At 35.1% G+C, this 18073-nt stretch overlaps 1 protein-coding gene across 5 annotated transcripts in view; it reads right to left on the bottom strand.

The window, feature by feature from the left end:
* Positions 1–18073, bottom strand: part of C2H8orf34 (chromosome 2 C8orf34 homolog) — a 179368-nt gene that overhangs the window by 71269 nt on the left and 90026 nt on the right. For all 5 annotated transcript variants that reach the window (XR_014850140.1, XM_085052990.1, XM_085052993.1 and 2 more), the window contains one exon: positions 13484–13619. Coding sequence is in view for 4 of the 5 variants with exons in the window: in XM_085052990.1 (XP_084909116.1) it covers positions 13484–13619 (136 nt within the window). In the remaining variant the exon portion in view is untranslated. The remainder of the gene's footprint in view (positions 1–13483; positions 13620–18073) is intronic.

Genomic DNA, 18073 nt, shown 5'->3' with positions numbered 1-18073 from the left:
GAACTGCACACAGTTCTCCAGATGTGCCTCACCAGGGCTGAGTAGGGGCAGAATCACCTCCCTTGACCTGCTGGCAATGCTTTCCCTAATGCACCCCAGGACGCCATTGACCCTCTTGGCCACAAGGACACACTGCTGACTCATGCACAGATTATTGTCCACCAGGACCTCCAGGTCTTTCTTTGCAGAGCTGCTTTCCAGAAGGTCATCCCTCAGCCTTTGCTGGTGCAGGGGGTTATTCATCCCCAAGCACAGGACCCTGCATTTGCCTTTGCTGAATTTCAGGTTGTTCTCTGCACATCTCCCCAACCTGTCAAGGTTGGATGCAGGAGAAATTCCTACCTAGGAATTCCTCCAGTGCACTAAATGTAGACACATACGATGATTGTCCTCTATGTCAACAGTGCTCTTCTATGACATTCTTAAAATCAGTAGCTAAGAGAAACTAAAGCAAATTTGATGTTTTAGCAGAATACTACAATTAAAAAAAAAGCAAAAACAAAAACATAGGGCATGTAATACTGTCAAGGATGACATGGGATTAATAAAAATAATTACAAACACTTAATTATAAGCATAAGTACTTTCTAATTTACTTTCTACTTAATTATAAGCACAAGTACTTTCTACAGGGCCTAAGGAGAAGGCATGAAGTATTCTGAAAGCCAAGAAAAGGAAATGCTTTGGATAATTCATAGTGAGATATATGCTTTCTAGCATTTGTTCTTTGTGTAGACTACTGATTCAAAGTATGTACATTATTAATTGTATTGTGCCACTGTATAGCAGAGGTTGTACTTTAAGAAATTCTTGAACGAAATAAAATTCAGAGGGTGATTGTCACTTACAGACAGAGAAATTTAGATTACATTTAGGTTAATGCTATTTTGACCTAGTCTTCCAGAAACATGTCACTTAAATAACCAAAATCCCACTCTATTTCTTCCTAAAATGAACCAGCAGAAGGGTTATCATTTTTAGACAAAATCTCCTTTAATCCCAAATAAACAGCTACAGGCAAGAGTTATATAATTACTGTGCATGTGGCTGGCCTTCAAATTCTGGTACACAACTAAGGACTTATTTTTATTTTTGAACATAGCAAACTAGAGCTGAATAACTGTGCTCAAATTCTGATGTTCCCTAGAGGTGAACAACAACAGAAACTGAAACTCCACTTGAGAAGAAATCCTGAAAACCTGTTATTTCAACAAAATATAAATGCTTTTGCTGACTTTATAGCAGTGAAGAAAAATTCCTCCAGGGCTCCAGGACAGTAAACAGCATTCTCTAAGGAGAAGGGAGGAAATTACATGTCTAAGCACTGCAGTTCCAGCCATTCTCTCTGCTCTGCCCTGTGCCAGCTAAATTTTGTTGAATCTGAATAAACACTGTAAAACATTTTGGTTTCTGTGAAACATTATTCCTGATAACATACATTAATGGGAAAATTCCTGACCTGCTTTGCTAAAGACTCAGTTAACTTCTTTTAGCTGTATATGGTGAAAAGTAGGGTAAAGTTTGGTAAAGAATCCTTACATCTTCCAGCAAAAAGAGCAGTAAAGTTGTTTTCATGATCAGCCAAAATGAGTGTACAATTTTAAGGTCACAGCAACAAAGTTCTCTGAAAAACAGTGGTAGTGTCATGTTTGTATTGGAATATTGGTTAGGGAGATGTTGACTTGTTGAATCACTTTTTTTCCTTAAATTACTTTAAAGTAGTTTAACTATACTCTTGAAAAAATCCTAACATATACTTCCGTAATTTATAGTTAGCTTCTTTATGAAGTAGTTATTCATTTGGATCAAAAACTCTAATATGCATTTTGTAAGATTAATTAATATAATGAACTTATGAACAAAAGAAACATATTATACACATAACATGATGAAGTTTCTTTGGCAGCCAAAGGGAATTTTAGTCAAAGATGAGAAGAAGGATACATTTGACTTACTGGACTTCCCTTATTTTTTTTCTCCGTTCAAATCATCTGCTTCCCTCTTGTAATTTAAAACTTCATATCTTCATCTAACATCTCTCTCTCATAGCACTGTAATACCGAATTATAATCTCCCTAGGACAAATACATAACTCTAGGGAAGTTATAGCAACAGAGATCAGACAACAAAAGTCCTGAAAGGCCCCACACGCTTTTAGGCTACATTGAATGTTTTCTTGCACCTTTCCCTAGCAACTTCAACACCAGTAAGAGTATTTCAAGCTTCATAATCTTCTGTCCTGACTTGCCTATAATATGGTGAGTTTACTTCATTCTTTGTTCCCAAGCATACTGATCCAAATTCTGATCTCATGTACCTTGACTTACTGACTCCACAAGTTCTGCACTCCTTTATACCCCTGTAAAATCCAAAGTTTTTTCAGCACCTAAATATAAAGCCAGGAATTTCTGACTTATTCCATTTGTTTTACTAATGTATTTTACAAATATAAAAATATTAAAACTGTGCCAGAAAAATTCCTAGTGTATTTACAGGTACAGAGACAAAAAGATGTTAATTTTCCAGTACAGACTGTACCAGTAAAAATAATGGTAAAATTATATTAAATAAATATTATTTCAAAATATACAGGAAAAAGTACTCTTTAGCTGGTAAAACTCTTCATCAGCTTTAGCTACACACACTACCTTCCTAATGAAGATTAGATTTTAAAAGAAGTTTATATGATTTTTAGATCAATGAACTGTAGAAGAAAAATGTCTTTGATCTACGGAAGGAGGATCCTCTAACAGAGGACTGTCAATTTGGTGAGCAATGAGATTGGCTGTCACCTCTGAAGCAACAGTAGGAAACTCTGCAGCATGTCACCTTGTTATACTAAGAAATCAGTGTCATAGTTTTTCTTTTCACCATACTCTAAAATGCAGGAAGCATCTGCATTGAAGAGAAATGAAGCATGAGGACTATTGGATTAACTTGCAGAACATTACCTAGAAAGGCAGACATTTCCAAAATTAAACTATAAAACTACATGAATAAATACAGATATTTAACACAATTTCTGAATAAAATGTAGGAACATAAGCTTAATGACACGATCAGCATGCTTCCCTACAGAAACTGATAATTCCTTTAAATCCACTTTATGTTGTTACTACCAGGAATTCTATCCACGTGAGATATACACAGCATTTGTACTACTTGAGTTTCACCCTGATCTAAGATACAGTTAATCTAAAATAACTGCATTTTCACCAATACTATTTAAACCACAGTCTGTTTCTTGCTTTTGCACTCACTTCCTTAAGGATACTATTTCTCAGTGCTTAGACACTAGAACACAGCAAATTACTTGAAAATTCATTAAACCAGTAGTTAAAAATGGATTTTGGTTGACATACATTCTCCTTCTGCAAATTAAACACACTATCCTCCAGTCACTCTTGGAGATTTTTGTGGAAAGTTTATATGTCACCAATAGATAATGCACAGTATAATGTTTTCAGCTGGTAATGCTAGAATATACACTTGCTGAGCAAAACTTACACATTGGCACAGCCTGCAAAATAATCTTTTTTGTGTGCTGTTTGCCTTTTCAAAATTCCTGAATGCAGGTCTTTGTGCCTTTAAAAAAGTACATTCTGCAGCTATTTCTGAGAAGAACCAAAAGTGGAAATATATTTCCCAGAGTAAGGAATCCATAAAGAGACTGAATTATCTAATCCTTTTACAAGATGGGGAATTAAGCCATTCTTATGGCAATCTTTTATCTGCTGCTGGCTTCAAACCATTATCTCACAGGAGAAAAATTACAGTCTTTGTCAGTCTTTTCAGACTTAACACGCTTTCTTCTCCTGTGAACCATTTTTTCTAGGACTTGTGAAAGCGTTTTGTGTGTGAGTGTGCATTTGTGTCTTTAAGAGCTATATTAAACTGCTATCCAGAGCCTCAAATTATGACCAATAAGCTTCCCCAAGCTCAGGATCTTCTGGCTTCCTCCCTGTATCTTTTTCATGCAGAAGAAACTGCTGTGGCTAATATACACCACAGTGTTGCACAAAACAGAAAGAATCTATAAACGCTGCCTTAGAGAATTAGCTTGCAAAGCACACATCAAAGAGAGCAAAGGAAAAGAAGGGAGAAAAGCTTGGTAAAACACTTGTCTTTTTAAATTATTGAGGGGGTTAAATGGGTTTTGTAGGGGAAAAGAGAAAAAGATGTCTTGACAAGATCTACAAATGAAGGACAGAATGAAGCAGATGTTACCCTCCATTAAATTGAGAGACAGCAGGACCAGCAAAATAATACTAATTTCATTTTCAAATATGCTCTTACTGCTTTCATTTTTACAAATCAAGATTAGTACATTCAAAAGGCCTAAAAAATCCTTTACATCCACTATTCTTAGAATTTCTCCACATCACTTTTAAATGTTCACATGTGCACCAACCTGCTCAAGCCATTTCTTATTAAAAGCAGCCTGAAATGAAAAAGAAAAAATTAGGTACTGTTGAACAATAGTTCTTACAAAAGATATTCTAGTGAGATGTCATTAATTCACAGCATCTTAGGCTGCATTCTTCCTACGTACCAGATATTAATACCCTGTCAGTTAAGTTACAGTAGAGCTATCTCAGATAAACTTGGTGCACTAAGTGCCACATTTCCAAAACCAGACCTTACCATGAGAAGATGTATGTATAAGATGTAATTCACATGAAAATTTTATGTACCTAGTGCTCATGTTTCAAGTCTAAGTCTATTTTCACTGACATGTAAACACTTGTCTTTCTTCAAACGAATGGAAGTCTTCCATTTCTTTAATGCTGACTGACAGCTATTTAGGTCAAAAACAAATGTACCCCACATGTGCAGACTTTAAGGAAATAAAATAACTGTTAAATCAAACACCGAGGGAAATATGTCATCTGATAACACTGGTCTCTTCACAGACCCTAATTTTTGATAAGAGATGATATTTTTATTATCACAGTATTTTGTGGAACTTCTGATAGGCCTGAAATTATTGCTTGGTGATTTTACTGAGTGGGAAATTCAGGTAAAAAAAAAAAAGAAGAGGGAGGAAAGAAGTCTGATCTTCCTGGGATTTCTGTCTAAGCACTTCATATAAATCTCCTGTCTTACATTGTTGCTTTCCCAAGACACTGTTAAGATTTTGAAATAGAAAGACCTTGGCCATTCTTCCAAAACACACATTCATTGGGAGTTTGCTATGGAACTAATTAAGGTTTAGGACTAAAAATTATTCTATTTTGTGCATTTCGGAGATCAAACTTAGATCCAAGAACTCAAAAAAAAAATTTGAAATCACACAGATACTCTCTATTTTGCATACTGTAAGATGTTCTAAAGAAACACGAGTCAGTGAAAGCAAAGGCAAGCCAATGTGTTACTCTGACAACTTAGCAAGTCAGCCTATCAAATCTTAAAAATTTATTTATGGTCCATGTCTCTGATAACCACTAGGGCCAGTAAAAACATTTTCTGGATGATTTTCTTCTTCAGTGTTTTTCTCTCGTTTTGAAAGAACAAGATATCAAAGTGGTACACCACTCCAGAAAAGGAAAGATAAAGTGATTTATTTTAGAAGTATTTAGCACTTACAAAATCAAAAGACAACTAATACATTTTTGTGGTTATTTATGCATCAAAGCTGGGCAAATTAATCATTGCCCAAACTCAACTCATCGAAAAAGCGAAGAGAAAATTTGCTTTTTTATTTTTTACCACAGCTTTTTCTTTTCCTGTAATTATTTTTGTTTTTTCTACTTTATAAGAAGTTCTAACTAGCCAAAGGAAAAATATGGAGTTTGTTCTCAATTTTCCAAAGTGAAAGGGGATTTTTAAATCTTATAAAGCACTACCATATGGAGTTTAATTTACTTGTTTGCCAGTATTAAAGGGAAAAATATGCAAATAAAACATTTTGTTTAGGACAAAGTCTGTGAAGCTGGCACAAACAAACATGAGGAAAATTCAGCTCTTTTATACAAGAGGTTCAATAAAGCTAAGGTTACAAAAAATAGATAAAGGAAAAAAGAATGTAAAATAGTGACCTGAGTCATCTGGAATGTTTAGTACTTTCTCCCCTATAATAATAGCCACTTGTAAATAGTACACAGTCAGAAACATAATATGAAATGCATGTCATGAAAGAAAAAGATATGTGTATATAATAAAAAGTTTTGATTTGAAGATTTGAAGACATAAACTTTCACAAAGTTTGTACATGAACCCTAATCACAGAATTTTTCCACTGACATTCATTCTGTACCAACCACTTCTGTCTGGAAATACTTTTTTTCCCTTGGTACTTTGAAGTAATTTGTTCCCAGATTTCAGGAAAATGAACAAACCAGAAATTTCTGCCAGAAACTGAGTCACTAAGCTGGCCTTACCACTGCTGGGCAGACATACAAAGACTATTTTTTATGCAAATACATGTACCAAACCACACATATACCTGTGCCCATTCCCCAGTATTACATCACAGTGTACAGAGCCAAATAGGGGATTATATGGAGCATTTGAGAGGTTATTCTTTCTGACACATCTGTGTATTATTGATTAATAATAATAATATTAGAGTCTATAAAGAAAAACAGGGTGTTATTTTATATTCACTGTGATCAGGTTTTCTTCTAATTCCATCACCTCTTAACACTGCAGTTAAAGGGATGATTATAATTCATGTAAACATACCTGAACCACCTTTAAATTAGCATCTCAGATTTCCTTCACAGAACAGTTTTAACAATTCATGTAGCAGCTAAGGAATATTTGCACATGCAGAATTTTCCTGCTAGAATTCAATGCAAACATAGTCTTTTATTATGTCACCCACAGAGCACATACTGTTAGATATGGTCAAGATAAGGGGAGTACAGTCCATGATGTTTCAATGTCATTTAGTCCTCCATGCATTTTCAAAGTACTACTCTCTTTGTGATGACAGATGCCAGAATGGCTCAGTTTGGGAAAGAAATCTTACAGTCTGACTTCAACAGCAGCAGTCTGCTGAAAACAGAGCAGAAGTATTTACCATGATGGCTCAGTCTAATCTGCAAGAACATAAACCTAGACCACCTGCCAAAAAAATGCACCAGTAGCGAAAGTTACATCCTTCATTCTTCCAGGACCTATGGCATTTATAGGGGATGCCAGAGGTTGCCCTTTTTTCACCCTACCTGATCAGCCTCTATCCCAGTGTTGCATAGGGCAGTACCCATTCCCTGACACCTTTCCATCCCCAGTTCTAGAGTTATTTTGGTATTACATGCCTGGACAAGGTAGGAGAACCCATTTAATTTCAAAACCCAAGCCAGCCATACCAATGGTTTCTGTTCAGGGAACACAATGACAATGAGAGCAAACTAGCCATAAACAACAAGGAAGGGATCTTGTGCAGAGTGGAAGCTGAGGAAGCTCAGTAAGCTTCCTTCCTTTACTTGAGGAAATCTTCCAGGAGCCCATCACCATTGTCTGGTTTTTAAATGTAGTCTTTACTCAGTATTTATTATTTTCCCTATAAGGGTAATTAATTTAATTAATTTTTCTCTTTGTTGTCTGAAGTTTTAGGGGTGTTTCAGGGGACGGTGCATTCAGGAAAATGGCTTTTTAACAGCAGTTTTTCCCCTATTTACAGTCATCAGCTTTTCTGCTTTTGATAGTTAAACTAAATTCACTTGTCAAGCTTCAGACTATTTTCTTCACAGCTCATTATCAAGTTTTCCACCAAACGTTTATGACCTCAAGCCTCATTAGTATTGTTAGAGCTTTGTGATACTGAGATAAAGCACTTCCATACAAACTCTAAGATTACAAAATGGTCGAAGCTAGATTAACACCATAGAATTCCCCAGCCAACCAATTAATTACTGTTCTTTTCTAGAGATATATGATGGCCAATTCAAACAGCAGTTCCATAGTTTCCACTATTAATCTGAAGTTTATGACAAATTATAGCTGGTTCCTTCAATTTTTTTTGCCTCTTTCCCTGTAGGTTCCTGGTTGTCAGGACTTTATGTCATGAAGATCTGCTGTAAGCCCAGTGGTGCTTTGCAGAGAATGGACATGTGATTCTTAAATTCCACATAGCACCACATAGTTTATATGCTTATATCCTAGGTATGCACGGACATAGTGGAGACTATACTGTAGAAAACCAAACTAAAAAAAAAATCCAGGTCATCAAAGAAAAGGTAACTAGTAAATAAACAAACTTGAAGACTATTTGGAGGACACAACATGTTAAAGGAGTAAAAGTCACAAATGGTGAGCAGTAACAATGAAGATTTCACAGGCAAGGCAAACTGGCATGAGAATTTTTGAGTATTTTCTCCAAACTAAGTTTTCCAAAAATATCTGTAACGGCAGCATGCACAGAGCACCTCATTTATTCTACGTTAACAGCTCAAGGATATAAGTTCCTACACTTGAACTGTACTCCACATTCCAATGCTGACAGTAAGAGAAGCCCCATTTATTTTTTTATATACTTTGCTTATACCTATATTTTGGATTCCTTTAATATGTTAAAAGGCCTTGCTACACTGTCCTTTTAGCTTTAGCTAATTTTAAAATATCAACTAAAACTTCGCATCTCAAACACACATTTGTATGCGACTAGTGCTCCTTTCCAACATTCTTGTTCAGACGCCTTCAAGCTTGTGGCACAGTATGTTTTCTATAATCCCATTTCTTTTTTAATCACATGCAACCCCTTTTTTGTATTCTATTGATGTTAAAAAGAATGAATGCAGCCCTTGCACTATTAAAAACAAAAAGCTTCTTACTTTCAGGAATGCATTGGCAAGACTCCACAAGAACAAGATTTAACTTTTGAGCATGGCAGTGGGCATACAAGGCTAATGGGTGGTCCTTAAAAAAAAAAAAAAGATAAAAAGAAAAAGAAAACCCCCTGTAATTCATTCAATAGTACATTAATATTATCTTTTACCTTATGGTTGATTAAATTCTTGCAAAACACTCAATGTGCAAGTCACAATACATACGAGAAATATGGAAGTGTTGTTTGGCTTTTACAAATTGCTATTTAAATCTCTATTTAACCCATACAAGTTTTGCTAATGTGTGAAGATGTCTTATGATTCATTGGCAAAACCTGAAATTCATTTGGTTTTGCCTGTATGTGAGAAAGGATTCACAAAAACATGTTACAGAACGAGTCAGTCTATTTTATAAGTCAGTCAGACCAACTGTGCCCTTAGACAAAGAAAGAATTATTACAGCAATTTTGCTCAAATAATCTAAATCCAGATCCCTTTTACTAGAAGTGTCCTTGCTAATTTTTCAGGCTAAATAGAAAAAAGCAAACCTTCCAAATACAGGGTGGGGGTTTTTTGTAGCCTTTTTTCTGTATCTATAAACCTTGTTTTGTTCCACCTTGTGAATGATGTCACCCCTTTATTCAGATGACTTAATATGCTACTTAACTTGCCCTGTAGTCCAAGAGCAGCTATGGGAATAACATTGTTCTCGTAGCTACTTCCCCATTTCAAAAACCTCTTAAAGCTGTTATCCATCTGCATTTCGCTCATCGTGTGTGAAACATCTACACAGAAAACAGTAAGCTCTCTGTTTCTTACAGTTATACGCCAGACTACAAACTAATTTATACTCCAGTAGAATTAACCCTTCCTTTAATTTCTGATCTCACTCTGGGGTTTTTTTTTGCAGGGGATGTTGGTTTTTTGGGGGGTTTGGGGAGGGTTTTTCGGTTGTTTTGGGGAGATTTTTTTAGTCTTTTAAATGATAAGCTGTAAAAACTAGTTTGGTGTAATAGCTTGAAAGAATTCCCCATTTTTATCTCCTAGATGTCTGGGTGGTGAACTGAACCTTTTAAAGAACTACTGGCCTGGTTTGTTATAACTATCTACCTATTTAGTATTTGAAGATGATTGGTAAAATTATCATGATTGCAGGTTAAACGTCAGTTTCTAAAAAAAGTTACAAGTTTGGGAATTTTATTCTAGTTCAAATTATGTCAATTCTGAATCTCATTTCTTATGATTCACAGACAAGTTTGTACTTTTGTCTAAAAGACTTTGGGCAAGTGAGAATATTTTCCCAAATCTGGCGCCTCAATACCATTGCAGGTTTCCCCCACAATATAAACTGGATTTAGTTTGCCTTGTAACACAGTTGGTTTTTATCTCTAATTATAGTCACTTCCATTTGGCATTCCTTTTTTGAGTGGTACAAAGGGAAGGAGCTAAACTGGAGCTAAATGAAGTCTGATCACAAGTATCTCAGCATGGAGTAAACCATTGGTTTAGCCCATTCTTCTCACAAGTCACTGTGCTCTCATTGTGGGAAGCTCCAGAAGCCACAGAAATATGACATATAGCTGCACCCTAATGCAGGTGGTTTTTATTTGGCATACAAAATGAAACCAGCACTCTTCTCAGACAAAGGTAACCTACATATAGCCACAGACCTGTTCACTCTAATTCACAAATAATGAGGGAGTGCTAATGATCTACAGTAAGAAAATATAATCCCAGAAGCAGGAGGGCCAAAAACTTAAACACTATTTTAATGAAGAAGTAGGGTGGAACTTCAATAAGAATATTTGTCCTTTCCAAGTGAGATACAAAATATTAGGATAAATTAAATAAAGCTAGTACTGAAAAACTTCAATTGTTAAAATAAACCTCTCTCAGAAAAGCTCCAATATACCCAAGGAAGCAGGGAAACTTCTGATGGAGGTGTCATAGCAGGTTAATTGACTGGAGAGTAATCAGAGCAAAGTATTTAAAAAAAAATACAGCAAGGTGAAAGAAATCAATTATGCAAATGCATGAGTAAGATTCAACATTTTGTCTGAGCCAGGAAGCATGTTTCCTAATATTTGGAACTTTGCCAATTAAATTTCAAGTAAAATGTCATATTTCTCCTAATGGCAGCCAAAATACCTTCAGCAAACCTAATTTGGTAATCTGACTTGACAAGCCCTATTATCTACATAACACCACTGCCATTAATAGCTCAATTCATTTCAAATCACTTTGTACTACTGAAAAATGAGTAATATTAAGAGGAAAGATACCTATTTAATTGTAACCAAAATCATGCATAACAACTCATATTGACTTCTTTTTCAAATGTATTCAAACATGTCTATAATCAAATCACATAGTATATATATATATTTTTGTATATATATATGTATATACTGTACAGCACACAAGACTACTTAGAAAACAGAATATGGAAACATAAAAATATAATTTCTAAAACAAATTAATACATTAATAGGTTCTGCATTATGACCTTCCATTAAATATTAGCCTTCGTCATAAAAATGGAAACAAATGCCAACACTGAGAAACTAAGTCAGTGAGATGATTCAAATACTCAGACTCTAGTTTTATAGCACAGTATTTTCAATGGCTATATCACTAACAGAAAATCTAATTGCCCTTGAAACCAAACAGGGAAAATAACTGTCTTCATATCTTTGAAGTCATTTATTCCATGCAACTCTTTGTACCCACTACTTTAGCTGCTGCAAGAAGGCTCCAGACCAAAACCCTGTGAAGGTACCAAAGAGACAGCTAATTGCACTAATAACTGTCTTGAAGAGAGGAAAGGTGTCCTGACTAAGAAGAAAAGAATGCTCAAAAAGAGTGGATAGACTTCATCACCTTGAAGAAAAAATGCTAGTTTCCTCACTACTGAATACAACAGAAATACCCATTTGTCTCTTTTAACTTCCCTTGCTCCTGATGAGATGGTGTATTTTTTTAATTCCTCTAAAGTTTAAAGAAACTGCTAAATTGCAACAAGAGTGAAAAGAATCACAATCATGTAGGTATCATCCAGTTCCTCACTGACTTCCTTAAACATGGTAGAGAAATTAATGAAGGTGTATAGGCACAATAAAGCACTGTTTTGCATTCTCTGATAAGTGAAGTGACAAAGGGGATTTTGTGAGATTTTTCTCTCCCAGCTCATATTTTAAATGGCAGAACCGTTTATTACAGGCAGCTAAAGAACAATAGCAATAGCTAAAGTTGCTAGGTTTGGCTCAAGATCTGAGCCGTTTTTTCCCTGGTGTGCAGGATTGAGAGAATATATAGTATCTTGGCACCTGCTGTTAGCAGCTACTTTAGGGAATTCAAAATTTAATTAACCTTCATAATAATCCATAAAAGATGTTATGTAAGGTCAGAACGACCATTTAGAAAACTTAAGGATTCTATATTCCTCACCTTTCTACTTGTTAATCCATGGACAACGGATAGCAGGCGAAAAAATGTGCCACATTTTCATATAGGTAGTTGTTTGGAAACATTTTACAACATAAGCAATTTGTTTGTATGAATTGGGAAGGATCCCATGACTAGCATATTTGCTCTTTTGTTAAAGCATAAGGCCATACTGCTGACAAGCAAAACTCTAGAATTACAAGGCCATCCAGTCACTGCTGCTCTGACAGTACTGTGAGCTGAAGTTCCCTGAGGCTCCACAACCCTGCTAAAGACATGCTATTGCACGAGTGATTCAGTATGCCTGTAGTTATGCTTCCAGAGCATCAGAAAATGTCTTGAAGCCCCTCTGTCTACATAAGTGCTTTGGAAAATAGTAATTTATGAGCAAAACGGGGGGAAAAAGTAGAAAAAAGGAGGGTGGCATATGGCCAAACTTTTGACTTAATTTCACCACAGGTTGCTTTTTATTTACAAGCGGCTAATCCGCTCTCAAACTACACAATAGAGCAGCCATTGGCAAAGGCAGGCAGATAAAATTGGCATGCCTCTGTATTGTTCTTGTTAATCTGAACCATTAACAGAAGGGTGAGAAGGCTAGTTTTGTCATTTAAACAGGCTTAAATCCTTTCTCCAAATGAGCTTTTGTCTACATAGAAGAATTCATGCAGGAAATTTAAGGGTTTCTGTTAGTGTTGCATTCTCGAGTTGACTAAGCTATAGGAATACCAACCTGTTTATTTTGCCTTCATACTGTAAATGCAAAAATTATTTCCAGCTGTCAAAACCAAAAGGGGTTCAACCTGATTATATTATTTCTCAGAGGTGAAACAGAATGAGATTATAAAGTGCTAAGAAGCAACTATTTGAAATCCTGAACTGCACCTGTGCAACTAAATCTCCATTTATACAGGTGCTTTTGAAATTGGATTTGAACCCTTAAATTCCCTGATTCATCCCCTGAAAAACCACAGAAGCTCAAATAACTAATGAAATTCAGAGACAGAAGGGCTTAAAATAGTTTCAAGCTGTGAAGTAAGGCCGAAGACCAACTATGTTCTTTGATTCATTGTTGATGAGACATATCAAGCATAAACATAAATTGCACAATTCAAATGCCAAAGGTCATAGGGTAGCCAGTAGCTAAGCAATTATTTTTTCTTTAGCACAGGAGAGGTCATCACCTGGCCCATGAGCACAATACACAGCCAAAAACCCGGGAAAAAGAATGTATTGGTTAGCATGATCTGGTTTTGTTTTGATTTTACCTGGCACATCTTGCACATATATTCAATGTGACCTTTGCTTGAGGCTCAGCCGTATGAGCACTTCGAGTTTGATTGAATTTGCTCCCAGAAGACATCACACTTGTTACTCCTTCCATTCTGAGATCATCAAGATCCTCTGAAACAAGACAGAAAGATGGGATGAACACATGATTAAATACTGTAGCAAAAAAGGAGGTTAACCTGCACAACCACTAAAAAATGGAACTGCCTAAAAATCAGGAAGAACACACAGTTACTTGCATACTAATAGGAAAAGACATTTGAGAGCATTTTTACTTTTATATATTATCACCCCCTTACAAGGGGTTCCTTGAATAATATTATCAATTCCACATCAAACAATGCTGCATATTTTTAAAAAGTTTATCTGGTTCATTTTTAAAAAAACTTGTCATCAAAAGATGCTGTCCATTAGCTTTATTTGACACCAGACATATTGAAGACAAAAATAATGTTTTGAGTGCATGCTACTCCCCTGTGTTTTTTTCATCACCTATTCACTTAGGAATGAAAAAAATATTGCTAAAATAAAAGTGTTCTGCTACACCCAGAAAATGTGAAATGGATACATATATCACATTGAAAGGGCTCACAATGTGCATACTCAAATCTACCATATTACTGTAATATGGGCAACTCATAATAATAACTGAATTTTCAACTACTGTAAAATCATTCACATTTTGAAGGGATACAGCAAAGGGTCTCAGAGAATTTTTTTCCCAAGGTCACACTGCAATAGCGTAGCTCAGCTGGACTGCAAATGAATTCTCTTGGTTTACAGTCAGGACATCCTTTAGAGATTAATCTCTGTATTTTTTACTAACACAAAATAGGCAAGTTCTCTATGCCTCATGTATCTATGAAGCCAAATTTTCAGTTGTTTGTAACTTGATTAGTCTCTAGCTGAAATGTAAACAAGCAAAGCACTGGCCAGCTTCTATTAAATGACCATGTAGTGACCATGTAACCATGCCATGTACTGACTGATGGTACACAGTATGTCACCATCTAATTAAAGTGTCTTTCAGATATTGCATACACATGTACTTTCACATATTTGCATTTACAAAAGAAACCTAATGTTAAAGGATCTGAGTGAAGCAGGAAGTACAAAAAGACAGATTTTAAATCCCAACATCAGATGAAGAAAAGTCACAGAGAACTTTAAAATCAGAGGAGGCAATGTTCAATTAGAATTTAAAACACACAAGCAGTCATAGCCACACAGTGGAGAACCAAGCAGGTTTTCATACACACACAAAAAAAAAAAAAAAAAAGAGATACAACCCCCCAAATTTTTACTTGAAATACTTTGGTTGTCCTCTATACTTCATAGACCCTATTCTTACCACTGTGCTTCAGTCTTGGGGCAGTGTGGTCAGATTGTTGGGATTATGCCATGCTAACACTCTTTTGAGGAGACACTCATTTTAATAAGCAACATTAAATAACAGCTAGGCTAAACTTAAATTAAAATTTTGTGACCGAAGTCCTTGAACTAGATTTTCTTCTCTGTAATGTTTTATTTTACTGCTTAAGAAAACTCTACTCCACACTCCCCTCCAGCCAATTTGTTGCCTTGATATAAATTGACAACTACACTGAAGTTTCTGGCATCATTTTACACTATTTCAACACCTTTTCCTTTAAATTTCATGGATGGTTAATACACAAACTAATTCAAAGGACCTGGAAGGTATATGATACAGAGCTATGAAATCAATCATCTATGAGTCATTTCAGAAAAGGTATTACATATTTGGAACACATTATGTATTAAAAGTAAATACAGTTTAATTGTGCTTTAAAGAGGTGTGAAAAGTTCAATATTTTTTAACAGATGTAAACCACTGGATAAATTGCAGCTTAAAAGAAATTGAAGCATATGCCTCAGGTTTTTTTCCCACTAAGCAGATGTGATTTCTTTAAATAAGGTTTTCAACTGTTCTCTGCTTGATTAACTTTTGGCTCTCTGATGACTGTTTCAACAGAGCAATGGCATAGGCTGCCCTCCATCATACCTTTTACATTTGAATTTGCATACCAAACCAATGCCTTTTTGTCATTTTTAGTCAATTACCAGCATTTTTGTCTCAAGAGCAAATTAACAAACTTTGTGCAAGAAATGTGGACTCATGAGTTACCTACAGATTTAGCCAACAGAAAAGTAGGCAGAATACTTGTAATGTATGAAATAGTATGCTGCATTGATTTATGGTCACATGCTGTCAGACCAATAGCAGTAATGTGCATACAAAATTCAGATCTAAAATACCAAAACCTACATAATATATAATTGCTAATTTTTCTGAAGGAATTTTCATTGATCTAATTCAACATTGGATGGAATTTGTCCATGGCAAGCTACAAAAAGCTATTAATAACACAAATAAACAGAGAAGTATAACTCCACTTACCAAATCCAAAAAACAACTGTAGCATTTGATTTAATTTGGTATCTGCACCTCTGCACCAACATGGAATGATTTCAGTCTGTTCTGGATACCTCAGATTTACAGTGCAGATACTGAACTTTTTTCTCACTAAAGCAACTGGGCGTTGAGAAGCTACCTGGTTTGCAATACCCCTAACTTTGTATGGGGATTTCTGAGTTTGTAAGCAAGTTTATCGAACACATTCATTATTGCAAGCCTTTAATTAAAAAACAACAAAAAACCAAAACCCAGCAGCAATAAAAACAATAAATCATACAGGAATTTTAGCACTAAACTCTGTGTGTATATATTGTTCAATAATTCATGTGTGCTTTGCAGAAAAATATTTGATCACAAATAAGAAAGTTATTAAAATAAATAAAATCAATTAATGTAATGGTGTATTTTAAGGTTGAAAAAAAAAAATAAGAGCTCCAAAGGCTCAGATGCATCTACGTAACTTCGGAAAGAACCAGTCTTAGGAAATAGGATTTCATTGATAAGTCAACTCAGTTACAGGGTCTGGACACTGAATCTTTTCTCTTTCTTTGTATTCTTTTCTAGACCAACCAGTGATGATACAGCTGAGCGGCTACATGATTTTATTGAGCAGCAATAAGGTAATTCACTGAGAAAAGAGAGAAAGAAAAGCCAGGTGGTGACTGCTTGTGTCATGAAAGACAAGAATACGGTGAAACTTCTCAAATCCTTAGAAAATTGTTATCTATCTTTGCACAGTAAAAGGCTGGAAGTTCCCATAAATGAAACCATTTAATTTATGCTAATAAAAGTTTATTATTTTAATGCATGACTGTGCACAGTATTTCTTTGATTTAATGTTCACTGTCTGCTATTCTTTATATGAATAGGGTATGTGAAGACCCAGCCCTGGCCCTACAGTAATTTCCATTAAATATATTCATGTGGTTAAAAAAAATTACCTGCAAACCAAGCAAAAAGTACCTTACATTTTTCTCAAATAAGCAATTTACCAAAATAAATTCACACAGCTCAAATTTTTATGCTTTGCCATAAAAATAGACAAAAACATTTGAAAGTGAGATAAAGATCACAAGTGTAATACATTATAGCACAGAACCAAATTTCTTCTACATTAATAATAATGCTGCACTAAGCTTAATTCTTTGTGATTTTTTTGGTTTTTTTATAGAAAGCTTTCATCAAAAAGGGAAGGGGAAAAAAAGGTATCTATTTCAACTAGACAAGAATATAGCACAATAACAACGTCATGTTTTTAAATAGGACATTGTTCACAATTATTTACTTCCTTTCTTTTTTGGGAGGAAGGGATGGGGAAAGGGGCACTAATGCCAAGTATTCTAGAAACCGTGCAAGATTGCTTATTGTCTTGGGATGACAGGGTGTGGAATCATCTTACAAACACTTACAAGACTTGCACACCATTCACTTTAAGAACAGAGCTCTTCTTATGCAAAACCCCTATAAAATACAGTGAAAGCTTAGTTGTACAGAAGGCTCATGTAATTAGATCACGTGTTCTATTGTTTTATATGATCCAGTCACTTTTGTCTCCTTCCTCCATTATTAAATATGTAGTAATTTCCCAGAAGTACTAAAAGAAATATAAGGTTCTAAGCTGGAAAAAATCTATGACAGCTCAGTTTGTCTGCTCAGTCTAATACTAAGAAAAGCATTAAATGTTTTCATATGAGAGTAAAAATTCAGATAATGAATTCTGATTTCTATTCTTGCAGGCCACCAGGCAATTCTGGTGCACAAGTAAAATAATGCCTCTTTCTTTGAAGCAATGAATTTCTCAAGGTAGTGGTCTTACATTTTGACAGACATTGATGCATTGCTTGTATATAGCATTGATTTGTCAAGGCCTGTTGGCTGAAGCACAAACTCTTAATATGCTCTACTAATCTCATTCAAATAAAAGCAAACAAAAACAACAACAACAACAAAAAAAAACCAACAAGAAACCAACAACAAAAAGAAACCCCACCCAAACAAAAAAAACCCAACCAATCAAAAAAACCTCCAAAATACAAACAACACCAGACCAAACAAAGAAACAACAAAAAAATTCAAATCAACAAAATCCTACTGCCCATAGAAGTTTTGCACGTGTTCCAGGAATCTAAGT

Source organism: Lichenostomus cassidix, chromosome 2 (assembly GCF_008360975.1).
Source record: "Lichenostomus cassidix isolate B80296 chromosome 2, HeHo_3.0, whole genome shotgun sequence".
Taxonomy (NCBI): domain Eukaryota; kingdom Metazoa; phylum Chordata; class Aves; order Passeriformes; family Meliphagidae; genus Lichenostomus; species Lichenostomus cassidix.
The sequence above is the reverse complement of the archived record's forward strand: the minus strand, read 5'-3'. Positions and strand labels throughout refer to the sequence as shown.